Below are 23,316 nucleotides of genomic sequence, written 5' to 3'. Positions count from 1 at the left end.
ATCAACTATAAACAATTGCACATAGTAAAGGTAAAAAACATAATGATTTAAAAGTGTAAAAAAAAGAAAATAATTCATATAATTGCTTAAAAAATGAAATAAAATTATTATTAAAGAAAAAAGTTGTAATAAAATCGTTATTAAAAAATAAAATTTGTTTATATAATTATAAAAATTAAATAAATCAACTATAAACAATTGAATGTAGTAAAATTGCAGAATAATAATTTAAAGGACTTGTTAAACATAATTTAAATATTTAAAAAAATAAAGAAGCAAAATTACAATCTTAAATAAAGAACTAATAAAAGAAATTAAAGTTTTATAAATAAAAAAAAAAATTAATTAATTAACTATGAACAGTTGCACATAGTAAAAATAAAAAAATAATAATTTAAAAGAAAGAAGAAAATAAAAGAATTAATAACATGATATAAAAAATATATTTGCATATGTATATGGAATAATGATAAAAAATTAAACAAATTAAATATAAACAATTGCATACAGATAAATTAAAAAAAATATTATAATTAAAAATAATTGTTCAATACAGTTGAAAATTGATTAATAAAAAACAAAAAAAAAATATATTAAATGAAATAAAATAACTAAAAAGAGATAAAGTTTTTACCCAAATACCGAAAAATAAGAAAACTAATTAATTAACTACGTTATGCTATTAAAAATTTTATTTTTAATAACAACGTATTTAATTTTAAAGTTATTAAATTTATTCTAAACTTTTAAAAATAAAATTTAAAAAACAAAATAATAATGAAACCTTTTTTTATTTTTAATCTCAAATGCCTAGGAGAAACATTGAAAATCTAACTAACAACTAAATTTTTTCTATTAAATAAAAAAAATTATTACATTTAAAAAATATTATGTGAACTGAAATTTTACATTCTAGCATAAATTAAAAACAAATATTAAATAAACTTAAAGAAAAATAATAATAAAAAAATAATTTTAAAATTTTTATAATTTTAATTTTTAAAAAAAGTATTAATAAAAAACATTAATAATATATTTATATTGTAAACAAAAAAAAAAATAATACAATTTAGATCAATAAAACCAAATTTATAATTCCAAAAAAAAATTTTAATAAATAGTAAAGTTAAAAAAAATAAAAATATATATAACTAACTCAATACTAGAATAACTGTCTTCTCATAATTGTCATTGCTTAGTCGATGTTACATATTTAAGGTGCTTATTTCTATATTAAGTACATTGTGGCGCACGAAAAATAAATGCGCTAAGTTTTTTAAGTATAAAGAACAATAGAAATATATTAACAATACTACTTAATTACTAAACAAAAAAAAAAACAGGATAGAATATAAAATATGACTACAATTGGAGGGTTCATGTAAGAAAGTGTGTGTGTATAGCCGTCATGTTATAATAGGAGTTTCACACTACAAACAGTGCTTTATGTGTACAAACGATGAAGTGACAGCAGTTGCGCGCCCCAACACAAAAAAAAAATACACACACTAAACTTAATTTCACACATTTGTGCATTTTTTGCGCATTTTTGACGTTTTCGCAATAGCATTTCGCAAATGCTATCATTTAGGTCTTATCTTTTCATACATAAATTTTTGCAAATGCTTATTATCGGGCACAGTCAATTTGCGTTTATTGTATTCGAATTGTGTCAATGCAAATTCGTACAATTCATTCTCCATTTGCCAGATTTTCGTTTTATGTATGGTATTTATTGTGTCGTCGTTGGGTGCTATCTTCCAAGACGTTTGTCGTAGATGGGATTTATTGGAATGTTGATAGTGTTCGCGAAAACCGTGAAATATGCTGCAAAGCAAAACAATGATATGTTATTGTGATTTTTAAATGCACAATATACATATGTGAGTGTATTTGTGTATTTACCGCGGCAATGAACGCTCAAGTAGATCCACAAAGTCTTCCATTTGCTCGGTAACGCCAACCAGAAAATATTCATTAACCAAATTATGCTTAGCTTGATTTAATGCCCACTCGCTGCCTGGCTCCCTACAAAAAACAAAAAAAAAAAGGAAAAATTTTTAAATTACAAATTGCCTATTATGAAAGATGATTTAACATACCAGCACTCCGCTGCATGACCACAAAAGAATGGTATTTGCAGCCACATATTCTTCGGATCACAGTCTGGTTGTTTCGATAGAACGCATTCATCGAAAGTCTGCAAGGCAAAGGTACAACTACTTTTCAAGAAGAAAATTAAAATATGAATGTATACTCACAATTTTATTACCCGCCTTTTTACGTACTAAATTTGGACGATAATTATCACCATAACGTAGAAAATAATAGTAGGAAACTAGCCTATCCAATGGCTTACGTACTATATTAATATAAATAGGTTTGTGCGCAATTTGAAATCTGAAAAAAATTAAATATATTATCAGTAGAAGCAAGCAATTATAAGTAATGTAGCATAAATTACTTGGAAAAGTCCAAAAAGGCCATATGACCATGATAAAGGGCTGAAATGAAGATAAAATGTAAAGTTATTACTAAAGTGTGCAACATAAAATAAGAAACGCACTTACCCGGCTTCATTTCATGCCATTTGGTGACGTTACGCACAAACGTTATCTGCCAAAAGCGCCAAAAAAAATATTTTTTTTAAGATAATAATTACGTTTTAAAATATAACTGACTTTCGTCAAGGCTACTCACCTGGTTGGGCAGCGATAGCACATGCATATTTGCCGTCACATTTATATGCAAGACATGAAACTTATTACGCTTACATAAATCGTAAGCAATATTAACAAAACTGGTGGATCCCGTTTTGGGCACGCGATTATATAGTACTACTAATTGTTCTTCATAATCGAAATTGTCCAGTGCAAGTGAACCACCATTTGCAGCAGCAGCTATACGACCTAGAGGTTTAATGGCTAATATGAAGTATGTTAATAGCAATTAAATAAGTATATAATATATATATTCTAATAAATGTACGTTTACTAACCATTACTCCAGGTCTCTTCAATGCGCACCTCCGATGACCAAATGTACCAATAGGCACCCAATCCCAGAAGGCATAGTGCGCTGAAAGCGAACCAGTGCAACGGCTTCGAACCTATCAGCATTTTTTTCAATTTCTTATGCCAACACAATAGCCACTTCATCTTCATATCAACAACAACAAACGCTTTGCTCTACGTTATGATATGAGTTTTGCTGTCTGACGCTCATTTTCGTTGATATTTGTGTGTTCGCACCACTTTCGTACACATTTAGATAAACTTAATTAATTTATACTTGAGAAATTTAGCAATTTACAATACAATAGCAGCGGTTTTAATTACAAATCTGAAGACACCCTTTACCTGTCGACTGCTAATTGAAAGCTGTAACAGATCAGCTGTTTGTGGTTAAACAAATGATGGAATGCATTCCATAATAGTGCCAGATGGTGAAATAATTTATTTGTTTGCTTTTTTACAACGGCATTGTGAATTAATGCGAAAATTACATTAAATTGCTATACAATATATTAAAAATTGTGAAATGCCAATTTAAATAAGTAAATAAAACATGATGTTTGTGCTGTGTAGGAGTAAAAAGCGAATAAATCAACACCCTCATTATTTTGATACAAATTTTTCCATTACTATATAAGCAAATTGGACCACAGTGCATTTTGTAGAGTTTGACAATTGTGCGCGTTGAAGATTTTTAAAGTGTAGTAGCTTTCTGGATTTTGTAGTCGTTGTGATATTTTTGCACTAAAACAACAAAAAATTGTAAACAAATAAATGGAAATTGAGTTAAACACTGGTAATCTACGTAATTTGTGTCGTATTTGTTTGGGTGCAGGCGATTACAATTTGTGGGAACACAAAGTGCTTTGGAGCGACAATGCGATAGAAAATGATTCGCTGGAGTCTGACGTACAAAATGCAGCAGCGATTACCATACACGAAGTATTGCACATGTATAATGACTGGCAGGTAAGTTTGCAGATAGCATTGGGAAACTGTCTTCTTTAAAATTTTCGCAATTATAGCATTCAATACTTGAATTTGACGTCGAACTACAACTGATTTGCAAAGAATGCTTACTTGAGCTACAACCACAGTATATCTTTTACAAACGCTTATGCGCCGCTAACAAACAAATAAAACAGCTTTACGAAGAAGCACTACAGCAAGAAGAATGTAAAACAGCATCAGTACCGGAGCCAGTTGCGAGTGAAGGAGTTGAATATGATAATAATTTAGTTGAATATTTAGAATATGCTTCAGAACAGACACAACCTGATCAGCATGTGAACTTGCCTGAACAATGTATCGAAAAAATTCTGTCAGCACCTTCACAAATGCGTATACAAAACTCATTTAAACAACCGGAGAAACGCAAATTTGTAAAAAATCCCAAATTCATACTCACAGGCGGTGTAACACAATTACTTACGCATGCCACAGGCGCCACCACATTTGAGCAACCTGTGGAAGCCACTTCGCAGGAGTCTCATTCAAATACCCTATATAGTCCACATAAACGAAAAAGAAAAGTAGATGATATTGATATGCACACACTACTTGAGAAAAAAGAAAGAAGTAATCACAATTTGTTTATGGAACACATACCGAATGTCATAGAAAAAGACGGTGAGCAAAGTGTAAAAGTTAATACCGTTGTGCCGGAAATAGAGGAAATTGTCCATGAAGTACCGCCAAGTGAATTAATTGAATCTGGTTTAGGCGAACCATACCAGGAACTTATCACAACCACAAAGCATAATGAGCAACAACAACAACAGGAACTTGTAAGTGAAAATGACGAGCAAGCTGCTCTACCATATTCTACAGTGAGTGCTGATGATGCCGGACGCTCCATTTACGTATGCAAATATTGTCCGCAAGCTTTCACGGCGCCCTGCTTTCTGCTGACACATGCACGAAAGTCGCATGTTTGTAAGCATTGTAGCAAAGCGTTTGTTAAAACTACTGATTTGTTCGCGCATTTAAGAGAATCACATACAGATTTTAGATGTAAATATTGCGGGAAAGAGCTTAGTTCTAATGGCAACTTACGCGCCCATATAAAACGTATGCATCCAACGACTGATATGACATATTCAACGCACATCATTAAAAATTTCGTTATGGGTAATAGTACAGAAGAAATAGTTGATGCTGGTGGAGAAGGCATTTATATAGACGACACTGCACAACATATAACTGAATATCTTGACTAAAAAATAATTAAAATTACAAAGAACAAAAAAAAAAACGCTTTGTGGTTAATATCAGGCTTAATTGTCCAAATTGTGTTGTAAAGAAAAAATAAAGCAGAATGTTTATTTATGAACATATAAATTAAATTACAATTTTATTTTTTAAATTACTTCAACTGTTGCATTGTTTGTCCGTCCAGAAATTATGTGCATTCTGTGTTACTTCATCGCCTTTTATTTTGTCTTCACCATCAATATACATAGGCGTAAATTCACGATAAGCAATACAAACACGCCTGCTTTTTACATCCTCACGCAATACTGAATGCTCGAATTGGTAGCGTGCAGGTCCATACATTACCATCAGGGAGAGACTAAATAAACATGTATAAAAAGTTACTATTAAGAATAAAAATAGAAAATTCGAGTCCCACTTACTTTGGCATTGCTACACGTATAACTTTATCCTTGTAGAAATCCAATTGCTTCGCTTCCATCAACGGTAAATGTAATTGTTTCTCATAATGCGATACCAAATCCAGATTATATTTTTGAGGATTTGTAGTGGCATCAAAGGCGGTTAGCGTTAGTACTGCATCTCCCAAGCAATTCACAGTCACAACACGTTCTCCCCATATCCAACAATCATCAACATGTGGATCGATGGATGCGCCCTTTGATGGTTCATACTCCAGCGAGCATTGCTCAATCGTCTGAAAGTCACTCAAAACAGGCACCTCTCGTAGCCGCTGTTGTACAAAGCGTGTAGTTGCCGGAAATCCATTAAAATTACCATTCCTTAACTTTCGTTGACGAAAATTGGTTTTTGGGCCGAAATTTTGTTTGCGACGTCCACTTTGTGAAATTGCCCACGGCAACATATCTAAATTTTCCATTAACTCTTCACTTTCATTGGTACGCAGAAAATGCTCTTGCACATACATTCCGGGAAACGGTAATCCTTCATGATTGTTGTGGTCTGGATGTTGGTCACGCACTTCCCATGGGTTCCAACCTTCGAAAAGCCGATCACATAGGGGGCAAAATGAAAACGCTTTAAGTTCTTTTAGTTGTTCAAAAAGTGATGATTTTTGAATATTAAAATCTTTCTCGCACTGTAGACAGGTACGTACACCTTTGCAACCGCAAGGACGTATGGTATTCATTGATTCAACCGTTACCAACGTCGTTAGTTTATAAAGGTATCCTTTAAACGTGTATAAATAAATATCTTAAAATTTCGCCAAACTATGATCAGCTGATTGCCAAAATACCGTATTAGCGTTATTATTTTGAAAAATATTCATAAAAACAATGAAATATTTAAAAACAATATAATGATATGTTCAAGAAAACTACACTATGTACTGTTATAAAAAAAGCTGTATATTATAAAAAACTAGTTAGAAATATTATGTAAAATTTGTAATACGATCCACAAACCTTCAAATCCTGGCAACACCAACGTGTTATCACAAAAATAATAGTCAGCTGAGATAACTTTTGTTATGGTTTAGTAATTTGTTTAGTCATCACAAAGAAATGAAATTTATTTATAATATTCATGAAAATTGCTAAAATAGCTGCAGTTAAAGCCATAAAATGAATAACACTAATCCAAATATATTTTTTAATCCACTTATTAGTGGCATACAAAAGGTGGTACTCTACGAAACGCGCACTGTGAGTAACTTCTTCTTCCACAATATTTTTTATTAGTTTTAATTTTGTGTGTACATTTTAGCGCCTCTACCTTGTTGGCAGCAATAATCGGGAAACGCGTTTTCGCATGCTTACAATTGATCGCACACAACATGATCGTGTTGCCATCGATGAAAATCCCAACGAGCTGAATGCGTTGGAAATACGCAGATTCCTCATTTCACTCGGTAGCTCAGCGCGAGTTACCTCCGCTTATGGTGTATTGGGTTTTGTGCGTTTTCTTGAAGGCTACTATCTGCTGCTCGTCACGAAACGCAAATGTTGCGCACATATTGGCATGCATTTGATTTACACCATAAAAGATACGGTTATGGTGCGCGTTAATGAACCAACAACATTGCGTGCGCCACATCCCCATGAAGAACGTTACAAGAAAATGTTTCAAAGTATCGATTTGCGTAGTAATTTTTATTTTTCCTATTCATATGATTTAACGCGTACGCTACAGTATAATGAGTCGGCACCGCGTTTTGTAGGACCAAATGTAGACTTGGACAACGATGAGCCATTACCCGACTGGGATAAACTCACTAACAATGTTGTAGCACCGGATGAGCGTGTGAACTATGCATTTCGTAGCAATTCGCGTACGCGCTTTGTCTGGAATGCGTTCCTGTTGCAGCCGATGCGTGTGATTGTGCTTAAGGATTGGATGTTGGAAGTGACACATGGCTACATTAGTCAGTCGTGTATTAGCGTGTTTGGACGGCATGTTAATGTGTGTTTAATTGCACGACGTAGTACACGCTTTGCGGGTACTAGATTTCTTAAGCGTGGCGCCAATTGTATGGGTGATGTGGCCAATGAAGTGGAAACGGAACAAATAGTCACAGACGGTCAACGCATGTGCTCGTTTACACAGATGCGCGGATCAGTGCCTTCTCATTGGTCACAAGATGTTGTCAAAATGGTACCGAAGCCACAAATACAGTTGGATATTTGTGATCCGTTTGCGCAAACACCGGCGCGTCATTTCGATCGGCTACTTTTTCACTATGGCTCACCGCTAATAATGTTGAATTTGGTAAAGAAACGCGAGAAGCGTAAACATGAATCGATCATCTCCAAAGAGTTGGTCTACAGCATACGTTACTTGAATCAGTTTTTGCCACCGCAACACCGTATGAAGCACATACATTTCGATATGGCGCGCAAGAGTCGTGGTGGCGGCAATGTCATGGAAATGTTAGCCGACATAGCGGAGAGCGTAGTCCAACAGACCGGCATGTTTTTTAAGGCGCGCGGTAGTGAGTGTACTTTCCAAACAGGCTTAGTGCGTACGAATTGCGTCGATTGCTTAGATCGCACCAACACTGCACAATTCGCTATTGGCAAGTGTAGTTTGGGTCATCAGTTGGAGCGTTTGGGTTTTGTTAAGTCCGCCAAACTCGAGTTCGACTCAGATTGTGTGACCATGTTGGAGAATCTGTATGAGGAGCACGGCGATACGCTGGCCTTACAATATGGTGGCTCGCAGCTTGTACATCGTATTAAAACTTACCGTAAAACGGCGGCGTGGGCTTCACAAGGCAACGATATAATGCAAACATTGAGTCGCTACTACAGTAATACATTCAGCGATACGGAGAAACAGCATAGCATTAACCTTTTCTTGGGCTATTACATACCCAGCAGAAGTCACACAAAACGTAGGTTTACTAAAGATACAAACATCCATATTTTTGATTGATTTTTATACCCTGTTCAGAGAAGGTTAAGTTTGCCACAAAGTTTGTAACACCCAGACAGAAACGTCGGAGACCCTCTAAAGTATAAATATAAGTCGATTTATGTCGGCCCGTCGAACTAATTCCTCAGTTTATGAGATATCGATCTGAAATTTTGCACATGCCCTTTTCTCCCCAAACTATTTTACTTATTTTCTATATATTTTTTATTTGTAGAGAACCAACCAATATGGGAGCTGCAAACAGACTACTATATGCACAACGTCTACAAACCACTCACACCAGAAAATGAAACCCGTCTAATTACCGATTGGGTGCGTCACAAAGTGCGCTCCTGTCTACCCCACTCCACTTCAGACTCGAATAAAATTGTCAAAGAACTATTTCGCGTGCATTCCAAAGGTCTCGAAATGATCGATGCCTACTCGAATTATCATCAGTCGTTTAAATGGACTGATCTCAGCGAACACATAGCTTTCGAGATTAGCCAACTGGCACTACGTTATATGCCCACATTCCGCACCAATTACTCGCCATTCCAGCGACAAATACAAGATCGCAAAGCACGCAAAAATCCCAACCTTACTGGTCAAAGTTCCACCAGCTCAACGAATAGCAATTCATCGAGTTCCAGTTCCGAAGCGGATGATAGCTCCACTGATGAGGATATAAGCGCCGGCTATGCTGTTAAGGATGCCAATCAAACTGTGTTGATAGAACAAGAACCATTCACATTGGAATCGGTGTTGCCGCCTATGGATGAGGTATACGGTTGCAAGATTACCAATCCATCTAAAGCAAATATGGATATTTACCGGAAGTACGTGCAGTTCGGTAAATTGGCTACTGGCAATAATAATGCTTTCGCGCTTTCAACTGCGGCAGCACCACGTGAACGTGATAATGAAATGGCTAACCTAAAGCGTAGCATATTAAAACCATTAAGTGATTATGGCAGTGATTCGTACTTGCAAGTTACACCGCCAACCGTGAGCGAAGAGAGTCAAAAGATTTATGCAGAATATTGCAAAGTGCCGCGTAACTTCAATGCAGTGCCGAAATTCGAAGAAACCGATGTACTATTCCGTTATGTGCAGATGCTCTGAAGTCACAGTTGAATGTGTAGACGAGTTGAATAAAGTATTAATATTAGTCACTAACTTCGAAATATCTATTATCGATGCTGTGGAGGGAGAGTCGGGGACCGAGGTGTTGCCATTAATACCTTCACCGACTCGTACCCGGAGTTAAACCAACATATCGCAGACGAAGAGATCCCGTTTCTCGGAGAATATAGAGTGATCCTAGTGCAACTTCGTTTTGGACTTTGTATACCAAAATATGCCCTGCGTACAACGAGTCACAGCATGGCACTAACGACCTCTTTGCATGCTCAATGAATCCAAAGATCTAACAGCGCGTTACCTATGGTCTGTTCTCATCGAAATAGCGCGTTTCCTGGGCCTATTGTTAGATAGCAGGCGGGGATTTCTACAACAACAACGCTCTGAGAACTCTGGTCCGCGTCGAATTGGCCGCGATCTTCGTCTTTCTCCCCTCTCTATCTAGTTATATTAAGCTTATAATTTTATGCAAATTTGTAATATTTTTATTTTAATAAAATCGTTTGCTAATATATAATATTATCACAATTGTATAATATTGTGTAAATCACAAATTTAACACAGGAGGGGGGTTGTATATTTTTTAGAATATTCATATTTGTATACATAACCTTTAAATAATGTTGTAACGCCAATAATGCACTTTTTATATTATTTGCATACCACAATTTACGTGAATAATACGTAATCACGTCCTTCGCACAAATTTAAACTATTTAAATTCGCTTCAAAAGCACCATTGGTGAGATCTAATTTCATACAAATAAGCAACGGCGGCCGCGCATGCGTGAAATGGACGATAGGCACTACGTGCGTGAAACGGTGCGCCTTCACGTCGTAATGATTGTAACATTTGTTGATTTTCTCTGAAAGAAAATTTTCATAACGGTTAAAAATGCCTCATTCGCCACACTTGAACTTACTCTCATCCACGTCACAGAAGGCACGCACTTTGCACTTAAACGCTTGTGGCAAATCGCGAAAAAACTTACGTCCACGTTTACCGGCATTCCATATGGTGAAACCACTGCGCCACGGCTCCCCACATAACACATGCGTAAGCAAACGTTGCATACGCAATTGCCAAATAGTTTCGGCAACAATTGAGAATGTGGTTGCCGCCGCATGATAACGATAGAGCAGCAGGCATTCATTGATACGCAGCACGCGTCCACCGCGATCAAGATGCGCATAGAAAAAGATAAGATCTTCGGGTGTGCCACGGCCGCGTTCGCAAAATCCACCTGGTATGCGTTCGTAGACGCGCCGATGGCATAGCCAAGTGGGCATAATCACCGTCGGTCCATTGGCAGTGTATATCTGTAGCGGCAGTTTTGTTGGATCCAGTTCGTTTGCCCAACGCGTGAAGCGGCAGGTGGAATTCGGCGGCGTGCGCACGAACCTGCAGCCAATGAGCTTGAAAAATTTAGTCTGTATTAATAACAAGAAAAATTGTTAACCTCGGCTGCACCGAAGCTGTAACCCGCTTTACAGGTTAGTTTTTTTAAAGGGCGTTTGGAAATTTTCATATTGATAACTCAAAAACTGAGGGACTGGTTCGTATATATGTATGTATACAGACAGACGGACCTGACTAAATTTACTCCGTCCATCAAGTTCATTTATAAATGTACATACATACATATGTACTTCTCAGCCAACTTAATCCCTGTTCAGGGTATACAAATACAACAATTAACATTTATATATACTCACGGCATCTTTATTGGCGCGCCCTAACAAATATTGTTGTTGTATACGCGTTGGCAGCATTTCATCGTCGATATCTTGAAAGCACAAGTAGGCGCCGCTCGCCTGCTCTATGGCGCGATTGCGGCCATAACCCACTAGCCGTAAATATAATAATTTAATTTTAATTAAATTGATTTAAAATTAGTTATTTTCAAATTAACAATTTTGCACACACCTCCTTTGGGATTTTCACTTTCATTTCGCACTATAAACATCCGTATCCGTTGTCTACGAAATTTGCGTTGCCAAATTCTCAACATTTTCCTTGTGCCATCCGTACTGCAATCATCGAAGACACAAACCTCAATTTGAAACTTTTGCTTGCTTTCCATTTCCTCTGTTTCGGGCTGTGACGTCACATGTTCCAACAACCCATTGCTGTCCTCCCACGTCTGTTGTGCTGACTGCATTTGTTTTGATTGTTGTTGCTGCTTTTGCACATGCACAGCTGTGCATTGTCGGAGTATCGACCGAAAACAATTGTCAACCCACTTTTCGCCATTGAGCACAGTGACAATTATAGACTATTTTCGCGTTTGTTATGCACGCACAAAACAAGGAAATGGAAAATATTTTCATCTTTCATTTATTTGAATAACTTTAATGTACTTTAACATACCACTGTGTCCTCGCTCATTGATGGGGATGACTTACAACAAAAAATACAATTGCCGGCAGCAACACAACAATCTGATTGGAGCAAAAATCCAGTTATGAATATCTATGATGTGCTGCCAGATGGCTGCACTTAGAAAGCAGTGTAGAATTATGTATTCCGTTGACATGTGTTTGTATACACAATAAAATGGATTTGAAATAATTGCTCTAAAAAAAACAAACCAAAAAACAATATACTTAGCCACAAAAGAGCAAGTATAAAGCAAATGTATAGATAAAACACATAACAAATCGATTTCCGTTATCTGGTATCACGCATTTCCTTTTACTTGTGGACGTAATTTTTTGTGTGGAATTTATTTACCCGCTTAAAAGTAGAATTTGTCAAAGTGCGTTGATCTTCAAATTTTAACAATTTTCACGTGCGCTTACGGTTTAATTGAAAAGTGTCATTAAAAAATTTATTTGCTTTGATAGGCGTTTGAGTTGTTGAGTTTCAATGTACCATATTTGCTGGCAAGTGAGAAAATGTATTAAAGTCTACACAATTTGTTGCTGTATCTATACCTGCAAGTCAAGGTGTTGAAAATGTTTAGTGATTAAAAAGTTATGTTTATGGTATTTCAAATGGTGTTTTAGTTAATCAAAAGTTTCTCTTAGTTTGTGTAATAGAAGATGGAATTTATTTATTTTTTATAATTTAATCGTTTAGTGTGTTAGTAAGTCAAAAGGCGCTGACAAACTCCATAATTTTGAATTATAATACAAGTATTTCAATAAGTCTGCTAAGCATAATTGTCTTTTCGTTTCATGATCAAAATATCAAATAAAGTAAATTAACCAATTTTTCTAATTTGGACTATATTGATAAGATTGATACAGTGACTTTTATACTTTTGCAACCTTTTTCTACAGAGTATTATAGTTTTGTTCACCTAACGGTTGTACATATAACCTAAAATTAAGCCAGATAGATAGATATAGGGTTATAACGGGTGATTTTTTTGAGGTTAGGATTTTCATGCATTAGTATTTGACAGATCACGTGGGATTTCAGACATGATTTCAAAGAGAAAGATGCTCAGTATGCTTTGACATTTCATCATGAATAGACTTACTAACGAGCAACGCTTGCAAACCATTGAATTTTATTACCAAAATCAGTGTTCGGTTCGAAATGTGTTTCGCGCTTTAATTTTGTTCAGCGATGAGGCTCATTTCTGGTTGAATGGCTACGTAAATAAGCAAAATTGCCGCATTTGGGGTGAAGAGCAACCAGAAGCCGTTCAAGAACTGCCCATGCATCCCGAAAAATGCACTGTTTGGTGTGGTTTGTACGCTGGTGGAATCATTGGACCGTATTTTTTCAAAGATGCTGTTGGACGCAACGTTACGGTGAATGGCGATCGCTATCGTTCGATGCTAACAAACTTTTTGTTGCCAAAAATGGAAGAACTGAACTTGGTTGACATGTGGTTTCAACAAGATGGCGCTACATGCCACACAGCTCGCGATTCTATGGCCATTTTGAGGGAAAACTTCGGACAACAATTCATCTCAAGAAATGGACCCGTAAGTTGGCCACCAAGATCATGCGATTTAACGCCTTTAGACTATTTTTTGTGGGGCTACGTCAAGTCTAAAGTCTACAGAAATAAGCCAGCAACTATTCCAGCTTTGGAAGACAACATTTCCGAAGAAATTCGGGCTATTCCGGCCGAAATGCTCGAAAAAGTTGCCCAAAATTGGACTTTCCGAATGGACCACCTAAGACGCAGCCGCGGTCAACATTTAAATGAAATTATCTTCAAAAAGTAAATGTCATGAATCAATCTAACGTTTCAAATAAAGAACCGATGAGATTTTGCAAATTTTATGCGTTTTTTTTTTTTAAAAAAGTTATCAAGCTCTTAAAAAATCACCCTATATATACATAAATAAATGATTAGGATGACGAGAAAAGTTAAAATCCGGTTGACTGTCTGTCTGTCCGTCCGTCCGTCTTTACAAGTTGAGTAAAAATTGAGATATCTCGACGAAACTAGGTACACAGGTTCCTTTGTACAAAAACAATAGCAAGTTCGTAGATGGGATTAATCGGACCACTGCCGCGCCCAAAAATCACCATTAACCGAAAACATATAAAATGCCATAACTAAACACTAAATTAAGATATAAAGCTGTAATTTGGTACGGAGGATCGCAGTAGCAAGGGGCACCTGTGGGGAAACATTTTTGAAAATGTGGGCGTGGCCCCGCGCTCTAACAAGTTTAACGTACATATCTCCTAAACCACTTAAGCTATTTCAACCAAATTTGCTGAGTACAAAACTTATAAGAACTTTTATCGAAAGTCTGAAAATGGATGAAATCGCGGGATAACTTCGCTCACTCGCCGTATAATGGCACTGTTAAAAACTACTTAAAGCGCGTTATTCAATAACTGAATATGCAGAAACATTAAATTTTATTACCGAGGTGGTATGAAAGAGCTTTATGGGAGCCGTTGTGAAAATTGGACGATGGGCGTGGCACCACCCACTTTTTGGTGAAATCTCATATTATATTTCGAGAAAATTTAGTACGCGGCATTATTTTTATATTATAACTACAACCAAGCCTACCTCCCATATAGCACAATTTTAAATTCCACTTGATTGGTTCAGTTTCCAGTATACAAATCCAACCAAAACTTTTTAGGGCCCTAACTAATGAATACGTGGATCTATATGGACAATAGTATTTTTGTGTATCAAAAATGGCTAGAATAGGGTCAATACTTCCGTGAGCCCCCATATCTATACTAATATTATAAAGCTGAAGAGTTTGTTTGTTTGAACGCGCTAATCTCCGAAACTACTGGTTCGAATTGAATAATTCTTTTTGTGTTGGATAGTCCATTTATCGAGGAAGGCTATAGGCTATATAGCATCACGCTGCGAACAATAGGAGCGAAGAAACAGTGGTAAATGTGTAAAAAAACGAGGGAAATTATTTATCTTTGAGGGCTTCCGTTCCTTGCGCTGCGAAAGCGGTTAAAGATACACAAAAGTTATGTATGAAAGAATTATTTCTCTTTTAATAATCTAAATAAAAGTCCGTGAGTACCGTTTTTGTGATAACTAATTTGGTCGAAATTATTTGTTAGAGTTGTATTAACATAATAATATTAATTTTTCTATATATATTGTTATTTTCTTTTGTCGTTCTATGCAGTATAAAACTATTCAAATTTTTGAGGTAATCCGTAATTTTTTTGGTAGCAGTTTTACTATTTTAGATCTTACTCGCTGATGTTAATTCTTACTCTGCTTTTTTAGAAAATGCCTCGGAAGCGAAAATCTGGTATATCCAAAATGGCATGGTAGTTTTATTGACTGGTGATTTCCGTCAAACCCTCCCAGTGATTCAGAGGGGGACACTAGCTGATGAAATTTAAGCGTGCATTAAATCACCACGCTTATGGTCAACAATTGAAAAACTCCGCCTGAAAACTAATATGAGAGTGCATCTTCAAAATGACGTGGATTCAAGACTTTATGAAGAAATGTTGTTGAAAATTGGTGATGGTTGTTTAGCTGTTGATGTTGAAGGCTATATATTACTGTCAAGAGAATTTTGCAATTTAGTAGAAAGTGATGTGGATTTCAATACTAATATTTTTCCGGAATTGCGACACAATTTGTGTAGTGATCAGTGGTTGTGTGCAAGAGCAATATTAGCACCAAGAAATGAAATTGTTAATAGGATCAACACTGATATTTTAAACGAGGTTGAAGGAAAAATGAAAGAATATTTGTCAATGGATACAATTATAGATACGGAACTAAGTACTTCATATCCTGTGGAGTTTTTAAATTCGGGTGTACCGTCACATAAACTTCCATTGAAACTAAATGTACCAGTAATGATTATGCGAAATCTAGATGCTCCTCGGCTATGTTATGGAACAAAGCTTCGCATAACAAAATTGGGACAGAACATACTTGGTGCTACTATTTTAACAGGTGTCGGTAAGGAAAATATTGTTATAGTACTTCGGATACCAATTATTCCGACTGACTTTCCATTCCAAATTTAAAAGGGTTCAGTTTCCCGTCAAGCTTAGCCTTGCTGTTACTATAAACAAGGCACAAGGACAGTAATGTTTGTTGCAGGAGTGCATTTAGAAAACCCATGCTTCTCTCATGGTCAACTTTATGTAGCCTGTTCACGTGTATCTAATGCCCAGAATTCACACATACTTGCTTCCGACGGGAAAACTTATAACATGGTCTACAAAAATATCCTAGATTAATACTTTGTATTTTATTTTTTTAAATTATTAGAATTCAGAATTATTTATTTTTGTTACGGTGAAATATATTTTAAGATTAGTTGTTGCATTTCAATGCGCATATTTTAAGGTGTTGAATCTTCATTGTCTTTAGGAATTTTTAAAAATTGTTGATCTCAGCCAAGCAATAAAATTTAGTTATCACTTTGAGTCATTTCTATTATTATACCCTTACCCTTTATCTCTCATACTTATTTAATGGCTCTACTGCGGGCGAAGCCGCGGGTAAAAAGCTAGTACAGTGGAACTTCTTTATAGTGAACTTCCCTACAATGAAGCTCTCCCTATAATGAAGTCATTTTGAAGACACAGCTTTTTGGTTCTACTTTCGGTGCATTTTTGTCTCCTTATAATGAATTTCTATATAGTGAAGTTTTCCATATAATGAACAAATTTTACTGCTTGAAAATCAAGCTTCATACGTTTTTGTCTCCGTATAGTGAATTTTTTCAAATATGTTTTCGGTTACACTCAATTATTTGTAACTGCGTATTCTCAGAAATAAACGAAATGTAGAAATGTAATACGGGGAATACCAAAAAGAAAATACATACATATGTACATTGTAGTAGGAGTTCAGTTGTGTAAAGAAATTGAAGTAAAAATGACGCATCGAAGCAGCATTTCACTTGAAAAAAAGTTATTATTTATTAAAAAAAAGTTAAAGAAGGGAAGGTACGAAAAAAAGATATTGCTAATCAGTTTGAAATACTTCCCAGCACTTTATCAAATATTCTAAAAAATAAGGAAATGATTTTGAATAATGTAGAAGATGCGGCAATTAGCGTAAAACGCAAAAGGCTTCGAACTTGCCAGTTTGAGGATATTGATGAAGCAGTGCTGAAATGGATAGTCGTTGCACGTGGTAAGAATCTTCCTTTATCTGGAACAATATTGAAGCAAAAGGCCAAAGATTTTGCTGAAGCACTAGGACACCATGAATTCGAGGCAAGTACAGGTTGATTAGATAAGTTCAAAAGACGCCATGGTATTGTTTAAAAAACGTTATGTGGAGAAAGTGCTGACGCCAACCTACAAAATCGCGAAGAATGGGTAATGAACGTTTTACCAAGATTGATTGAAAATTACAACGCAAATTACAATCCAAATGGATTCTAAAGCTGGACAAAAAATTTGGTAAACAAGACAGGAAGGTCTTACTTTTTGTTGATAACTGCACTGCGCATCCTAGAGATGTAAAAGACAAGCTAAAAAACATTCAGCTTGCTTATTTTCCTCCCAACATGGCTTCGTTACTGCAACCAATGGACCAAGGCATTATCTACAACATGAAACAACATTACACGAAAGGTATTTTAACGAATATATTGGCTCAGCTGGATGGGGGAACTTCTGTTTTTACCATAGACTTACTCCACGCTATTCGAAATTTAAGCACTGTATGGGATGTCTATGTTAAACCAGAAACAATTGCCAACTGTTTTAGAAAGGCAGGATTTTCAAAAGATGCCATTTGGATTTGGCTGCTTTGCAGTCTTTATTTAAAAAAGTGACAAATATTGAGGCATCATTTGAGGACTATGTCAATGTTGATATTGATGTGCCGACCTCGGAAAACCCGTCCGAGGAAGATATGCTCAGCAGCGTTCTGGAAAGTTGCGGAGTTCCAGCTGTACCTGGTGAATATTTATTTTTGTTGTAACCAAGCAAATATTTATGTTATAAACATAATTTCTTTTTTTTCCTTTTTAGATATCGATGAAGTCGATTTGGACACTGAAGAAGAAATGGCAGATACTGATCAGGCATTACCTACATTAGGACAAGTTTCTTCTTCCATTAACTGTATTAGAACCTTTGTGGAGATGAAAAGTGACGTACCGATTAATGTTTTTAACTGTCTAAATGATTTGGAAGCTTTTGTTGAAAATGAAAAATGGAAGAATGTAATTCAAACCAAACTTACTGATTATTTTAAATAAAATTACAAAACAAAAAAATGAATTTCTATATAATGAAGTCTCCATATAGCGAAGCGATTTTCAGGTCCCCTGCGAATTCACTATAAGGAAGTTCCACTGTATCTAATATAAAGATTTTCGAACTTTCAGATGACTTTATGCTTGATACAATATATCTATCAATATTCGAGTCATATCAATGAAATTTACAGAATATGCTTAGTTCATAGTAGTATATCTTTGTGCGAAAATAAATACAATTAAGCGGAAACTTGACTTAGCCCCCATATAACCATTACCAGGATTTTTAAACATAATGAAACCCCAGAAACATTATTTAGTATGTGGCTGATAATAGTTAAAAAAAAAAAATCAGGCCGTTATTACCTACTCCTTATGCAGAATACTTGTATGCATTTCAAAAGTCGTATATTTAACATTAAATATAGCATCTACATTTTTTTACACATATATTTCTTTGATGAAATTTGATGTTTTCGAATACGGGTTTCCCATAAGTTGTAGACATGTTGAATAGGATTAATTTCTGGTGATTGCGGGGCATCTCCTTTTCACGAAAAGGAGCTGCCTTTATGCCGCGATGTCTGAATTTGATAACCCCGCAAAACTAATACGGCTGTGTAAGCTGCCGTTGAGCAACACCAAAAGCTCCGTCTGGATCGGGAAGGACCTCTCCGAGCCGTTCGATACCAAACGAGGTTTCAGAAAAGGCGATTCCCTATCGTGCGACTTCTTCAACATGCTTCTGGAGAAAATAGTTCGAGCTGCAGAACTAAATAGAGAAGGTACCATCTTCTATAAGAGTGTACAGCTGCTGGCGTATGCCGATGATATTGATATCATTGGCCTCAACACTCGCGCCGTTAGTTCTGCTTTCTCCAGACTGGACAAGGAAGCAAAACAAATGGGTCTGGCAGTGAACGACGGCAAGACGAAATATCTCCTGTCATCAAACAAACAGTCGTCGCACTCGCGACTTGGCACTCACGTCACTTTTGACAGTCATAACTTTGAAGTCGTAAACAATTTCGTCTATCTTGGAACCAGCGTAAACATCACCAACAATGTCAGCCTGGAAATCCAACGCAGGATAACTCTTGCCAACAGGTGCTACTTCGGACTGAGTAGGCAATTGAGAAGCAAAGTCCTCTCTCGACGAACAAATACCAAACTCTATGAGTCACTCATAATTCCCGTCCTGCTATATGGTGCAAAGGCTTGGACGATGACAACAACCGATTAGTCGACGTTGCGAGTTTTCGAGAGAAAAGTTCTGCGAAAGATTTATGGTCCTTTGCGCTTTGGCCACGGCGAATATCGCATTTGATGGAACAATGAGCTGTATGACATATATGACGACATTGATATAATTTAGCGAATTAAAAGACAGCAGCTACGCTGACTGGGTCATGTTGTCCGAAAGGATGAAAACACTCCAGCTCTGAAATTATTCGACGCAGTACCCGCCGGGGGAAGCAGAAGAAGAGGAAGACCTCCACTCCGTTGGAAGAACCAGGTGGAGAAGGATGCTAAATATTCATTAGTATTTGAAATACGCGTAGTTTTGTGAGGCTCCAAAGGTGAATTCTTCGATTTTTACTATGTCTGAATTTATTGAACAAAGAAGTGTGATAATGCACCATCTCATACTACATTGGTTATTCGTGATCATTTACCATATTTTCAACTAATACAAGGTGCTTTCCAAAGTAAACAGAACTTTTTGAATCTAGCGCCCACTGGTGGCGCCATCTATATGTCGACTGGTGCGTGAGAATATGCTTTCTTTATCGATTTTCCAGTGAGACAGTAAGATTTCATGACATTTTATAATTGGAAGTGAAGTTATTGCTTTTTAAGTGTCAGTAAGTTTGTGTTACCGGTGCGAAAATGAGCTTCGAACAAAGAGACAACATTAAATTTTGACTGACGGCCAAAAAATACTCAAAATCCAACATTCGAAAGACGATTATTTGACCAAAAATCATATTTTAACCATTAACCAGTCCCCGTATCCACCTAATATGGCACTGTGCGGCTTCTGCCTTTTCGGAAAAATGCATTTGCCCATGAAAGGAAAGTGTTATGCAGACGTGGAGGCCATTCAAAAGCCTGCACCGGCATACTGGCGGCTATACCGGCCAACGAGCTAAAACACTCGTTCGGCATGCTTTTGAACCGCGCAAAAAGCTGTATTGAAGAAGAAGAAGACTATTTTGAATAAAATAAATTGATTTTGCGAAAAAAACACTTGTTCTGTTTTTTTAAGAATTTTTCAGAAAATTCGAATGACCACTCCGAGGACACCGTTTTGACTAAATTAAGCTGAATCGAAGAAGGTGATGACCATCACGACGGAGGATTTTTCCAAGTGCAAGAGTCATAGGACAGCAAAAGAGTACTATTTTCTGATAAATAGGGCTTCCTCAGATGGAAAACGTATGTCCGAAAGCATACTGCGCGTGGCACATAGTAATGGTTTCCGGAAAAACATGGAAACTCTATTAAACCTAATCGAAAATCTTTTTTCACAGTATGTTGTCTTTAACAGTGCGTCTTTAACAGTTTCGCTTTAATAATGGCCCAATAAGTCCTAATCGGCCAGAGCTCTGGGCAATTCGAAAGGTTCACTTCTTTGGGAACAACAACCACTCTATTGTCTTGGTACCACTTTAAAGCAGTGTTTCCGTAATAAAAAATGTCACAGGATCAGGCCAAAAGAGTACTGGATCCTTATGAAGCTTAACTAAAGCAAAATACGTTTCTGTAAGCACTCATTAACATAAATTTCTTGATTTATTAATCCATATTGGGAATTTGTCAAGCTTTTTACTTTTAAATTTATCAGAAACATTTCCCCCTTTCGTTTGCTGTGTCAAAATGTCGCCCTCAAATTTGTTTCAAGTCCGCTTTTACATAGTATTCATCGTCCATTACAACGCAGTTAAAATTAGGCATGAGCACGTCGTTTTGCCCAAAACATGTTGGTTATCATTTCGGCTTGGTGCTGCATTCACTTTGAAGGAACATAATCATATCTTTGTGTGCTTTCTGTACATATGAAGGTGACATTTGCACTTTTTTGGCGACATCTCGTGCTGCAAGTCCAGGATTTCGTTTCGAAAAGGTCAACACTTTTTTCTATAAGTGGAGATTCAAATCCTTGTTTTCTACCACCACCGGCCTTTCTATTCAATGTTAAGGAGTCACTGCATCTATTAAGTATGAAAGATACTGAAGATTTTGCAATTTTTAATTTTTGGTGATGTCGCTGTGAGATTTCCCATCTTTTTGCGCAAAACCAATTCGCGAACGTGTATATCATTGCTGACAAATTTTACACTAACAATATTTTTGTAAAAAATATAATGCAATTATGTAGATAATGTAGTAAACTTTGCGTGTAAATTTGAATTTTAATTTTACCGTTAGAAATTTCTAAGCTGTGCGGATTTCTATGTGACCATTTTTTTCGTGCACATACTTTAATTAACCATAACTAAATTTGCACTATTTATCTTTAAGACATACTTGTATAGTTGGAATGTTTTTTTTCGGGAATCAAAACATCAATCAATTTGAATTTTTCGTACCAGCGTTGTTAATTAGTTGCACGCATCTGTACGCGAACTTGTGTAGTTCTGAAATTTTGCACATGACATTATTCCCAAGAAGCTGCAACGTTATAATCCCCAAACTTAATGTTCATATAGTGAAAAGAAGAAACGACTGGCGCGCTGTTAATCGCTTTAGCGGTATCTACGCCAATAAAGAAGAAGAAGAATGTTCAGATCGGATCGCTATAGCATAAAAATACTGGTCTCGACGCATGAATTTTAGGCATTTTTAAAACTTAGATAAAAAAATTAAAAAATTTTTTGTATCCATTTTTATATGATTTTTATTGACATTTTAATAATATAAGAAAAAAATTACAAGAAAAAAAAAAAACAAAATTCATCCAGACACGGGCCGGTGAAGTGGGGGCTTCAAAAAAACGGTGCATCTTGGTTGACGTGATTTCAACCCTTGTAGAGATCTAAAACACAAAAAAACAAGAAGATTCTATCCTTGTTTTTGACCCGATTTTTTCGGCCTTTTCGAATTTCTTAAAAATACTTCACATCAAAATTTTTGGAGATCCAGTGCAGACACGATAGAGCATTGTATAAAGAAGATATATACCATATTTCAAAGGAATCGGTTCAGTAGAACTTGAGATATCGTGTCAACCACCTCAAAAAAGTAGTTTCGAGAAAACCGCGTTTAAAGTTAAGGAGACGAATCTAGTGAACACATACGCCACGTCACAAAATCGGCTATATCTCCGGAAATAAGTCGAATTTTGAAAAATCCTTTCAAGGTCATATTTTTGAAAGTCTATACTTTCAAAATATTAAAAAAAATCGATTTTTCAAAATCCTACTACTAAAATAATGTGTGTATCATATCAATATCTTTCATATTTTTTGACACCAGGACATATGTACTATAACAAGGAAAATACGTTCTCTTACTTTCATTGTTTCATCTCAGAAATTATTCGATAATAAGCTATGATTTGTGTCAAGTTTTATTTCGATATCTTCATTAGTACTTGATTTGTATACAGTAATGTGAAAGAACAGATATAATATAAGGTCGTATTATATGTACTAATATGTACGTATTACAGTATGTGAAGTAAACGTGCTTGTAGTCGGATTTTTCCATTTCTCAACATAAAAATGTTTCGATAATATTATGTATTGAATTTAGTTAAAATTGGTCAAGTTGTTCTCGAGATAAAGGATTTCCCGTAAAGGTAGGTGGTACTATTGCCCAATATTTACACCGATTCCTTTGAAGCCTTTAACTACTATCTTAGTTGTAAAAAATAACGTGAGTGGTTTCTGAAATATGTACACTACATTTATAAGGA

At 35.8% G+C, this 23,316-nt stretch overlaps 5 protein-coding genes across 7 annotated transcripts; 2 read left to right on the top strand and 3 right to left on the bottom strand.

Annotated features, from left to right (window-relative positions):
- Positions 1 to 1,301: 1,301 nt before the first annotated feature.
- LOC105223394 (heparin sulfate O-sulfotransferase) lies at positions 1,302 to 3,458 on the bottom strand. Of its 2 annotated transcripts, none has more exons than XM_011201112.4 (8): positions 2,999 to 3,458; positions 2,701 to 2,924; positions 2,571 to 2,616; positions 2,465 to 2,504; positions 2,262 to 2,400; positions 2,103 to 2,200; positions 1,906 to 2,028; positions 1,302 to 1,827 (listed from the first exon to the last, which is right to left on the bottom strand). In XM_011201112.4, the coding sequence occupies exons 1-8, from the start codon at positions 3,162 to 3,164 to the stop codon at positions 1,584 to 1,586; spliced, it is 1,080 nt and encodes a 359-aa protein (XP_011199414.1). In that variant the 5' UTR covers positions 3,165 to 3,458; the 3' UTR covers positions 1,302 to 1,583. The 2 variants fall into 2 exon arrangements, with proteins under 2 accessions (XP_011199414.1, XP_019844853.1); XM_019989294.3 differs by having other exon boundaries at positions 2,701 to 2,909.
- Positions 3,459 to 3,617: 159 nt separating this feature from the next.
- Positions 3,618 to 5,359, top strand: LOC105223392 (uncharacterized). The gene is made up of 2 exons (XM_011201109.4): positions 3,618 to 3,983; positions 4,040 to 5,359. The coding sequence occupies exons 1-2, from the start codon at positions 3,789 to 3,791 to the stop codon at positions 5,231 to 5,233; spliced, it is 1,389 nt and encodes a 462-aa protein (XP_011199411.2). The 5' UTR covers positions 3,618 to 3,788; the 3' UTR covers positions 5,234 to 5,359.
- Positions 5,304 to 6,527, bottom strand: LOC105223393 (alpha-ketoglutarate-dependent dioxygenase alkB homolog 4). The gene is made up of 2 exons (XM_011201110.4): positions 5,651 to 6,527; positions 5,304 to 5,586 (listed from the first exon to the last, which is right to left on the bottom strand). The coding sequence occupies exons 1-2, from the start codon at positions 6,376 to 6,378 to the stop codon at positions 5,385 to 5,387; spliced, it is 930 nt and encodes a 309-aa protein (XP_011199412.2). The 5' UTR covers positions 6,379 to 6,527; the 3' UTR covers positions 5,304 to 5,384.
- Positions 6,528 to 6,688: 161 nt separating this feature from the next.
- LOC105223391 (polyphosphoinositide phosphatase) lies at positions 6,689 to 10,268 on the top strand. Its single transcript, XM_011201108.4, has 3 exons — positions 6,689 to 6,895; positions 6,957 to 8,583; positions 8,839 to 10,268. The coding sequence occupies exons 1-3, from the start codon at positions 6,815 to 6,817 to the stop codon at positions 9,726 to 9,728; spliced, it is 2,598 nt and encodes an 865-aa protein (XP_011199410.4). The 5' UTR covers positions 6,689 to 6,814; the 3' UTR covers positions 9,729 to 10,268.
- Positions 10,230 to 12,276, bottom strand: LOC105223400 (UDP-GlcNAc:betaGal beta-1,3-N-acetylglucosaminyltransferase-like protein 1). 2 transcript variants are annotated; one of them, XM_049454119.1, is made up of 5 exons: positions 12,118 to 12,276; positions 11,674 to 12,022; positions 11,463 to 11,593; positions 10,670 to 11,177; positions 10,230 to 10,612 (listed from the first exon to the last, which is right to left on the bottom strand). In XM_049454119.1, the coding sequence occupies exons 1-5, from the start codon at positions 12,133 to 12,135 to the stop codon at positions 10,416 to 10,418; spliced, it is 1,203 nt and encodes a 400-aa protein (XP_049310076.1). In that variant the 5' UTR covers positions 12,136 to 12,276; the 3' UTR covers positions 10,230 to 10,415. The 2 variants fall into 2 exon arrangements, with proteins under 2 accessions (XP_049310076.1, XP_049310122.1); XM_049454165.1 differs by having other exon boundaries at positions 10,670 to 11,162.
- Between the last annotated feature and the right edge of the window lie 11,040 nt (positions 12,277 to 23,316).

This window comes from Bactrocera dorsalis, chromosome 1 (assembly GCF_023373825.1).
Source record: "Bactrocera dorsalis isolate Fly_Bdor chromosome 1, ASM2337382v1, whole genome shotgun sequence".
NCBI lineage: Eukaryota > Metazoa > Arthropoda > Insecta > Diptera > Tephritidae > Bactrocera > Bactrocera dorsalis.
This window is presented reverse-complemented; position numbering and strand designations above follow the sequence as displayed.

Bases quoted from the DNA above. Each gene is read 5' to 3' on its own strand.
- LOC105223394 (XM_011201112.4), bottom strand. From the start codon at position 3,164: ATGAAGATGAAGTGGCTATTGTGTTGGCATAAGAAATTGAAAAAAATG. The intron at 2,925-2,998 runs GTTAGTAAACGT...ACTTCATATTAG, and splicing joins TGAAGAGACCTGGAGTAATG to CCATTAAACCTCTAGGTCGT. The intron at 2,029-2,102 runs GTATGTTAAATC...TGTTTTTTGTAG, and splicing joins GGTCATGCAGCGGAGTGCTG to GGAGCCAGGCAGCGAGTGGG.
- LOC105223392 (XM_011201109.4), top strand. From the start codon at position 3,789: ATGGAAATTGAGTTAAACACTGGTAATCTACGTAATTTGTGTCGTATT. The intron at 3,984-4,039 runs GTAAGTTTGCAG...TCGCAATTATAG, and splicing joins ACATGTATAATGACTGGCAG to CATTCAATACTTGAATTTGA.
- LOC105223393 (XM_011201110.4), bottom strand. From the start codon at position 6,378: ATGAATACCATACGTCCTTGCGGTTGCAAAGGTGTACGTACCTGTCTA. The intron at 5,587-5,650 runs GTAAGTGGGACT...ATGTTTATTTAG, and splicing joins ATACGTGTAGCAATGCCAAA to TCTCTCCCTGATGGTAATGT.
- LOC105223391 (XM_011201108.4), top strand. From the start codon at position 6,815: ATGAATAACACTAATCCAAATATATTTTTTAATCCACTTATTAGTGGC. The intron at 6,896-6,956 runs GTGAGTAACTTC...TGTACATTTTAG, and splicing joins TACTCTACGAAACGCGCACT to CGCCTCTACCTTGTTGGCAG. The intron at 8,584-8,838 runs GTAGGTTTACTA...TTTTATTTGTAG, and splicing joins CAGCAGAAGTCACACAAAAC to AGAACCAACCAATATGGGAG.
- LOC105223400 (XM_049454119.1), bottom strand. The intron at 11,594-11,673 runs GTGTGTGCAAAA...ATTTACGGCTAG, and splicing joins AAGTGAAAATCCCAAAGGAG to TGGGTTATGGCCGCAATCGC. The intron at 10,613-10,669 runs GTAAGTTCAAGT...ATTTTCTTTCAG, and splicing joins CTTCTGTGACGTGGATGAGA to AGAAAATCAACAAATGTTAC.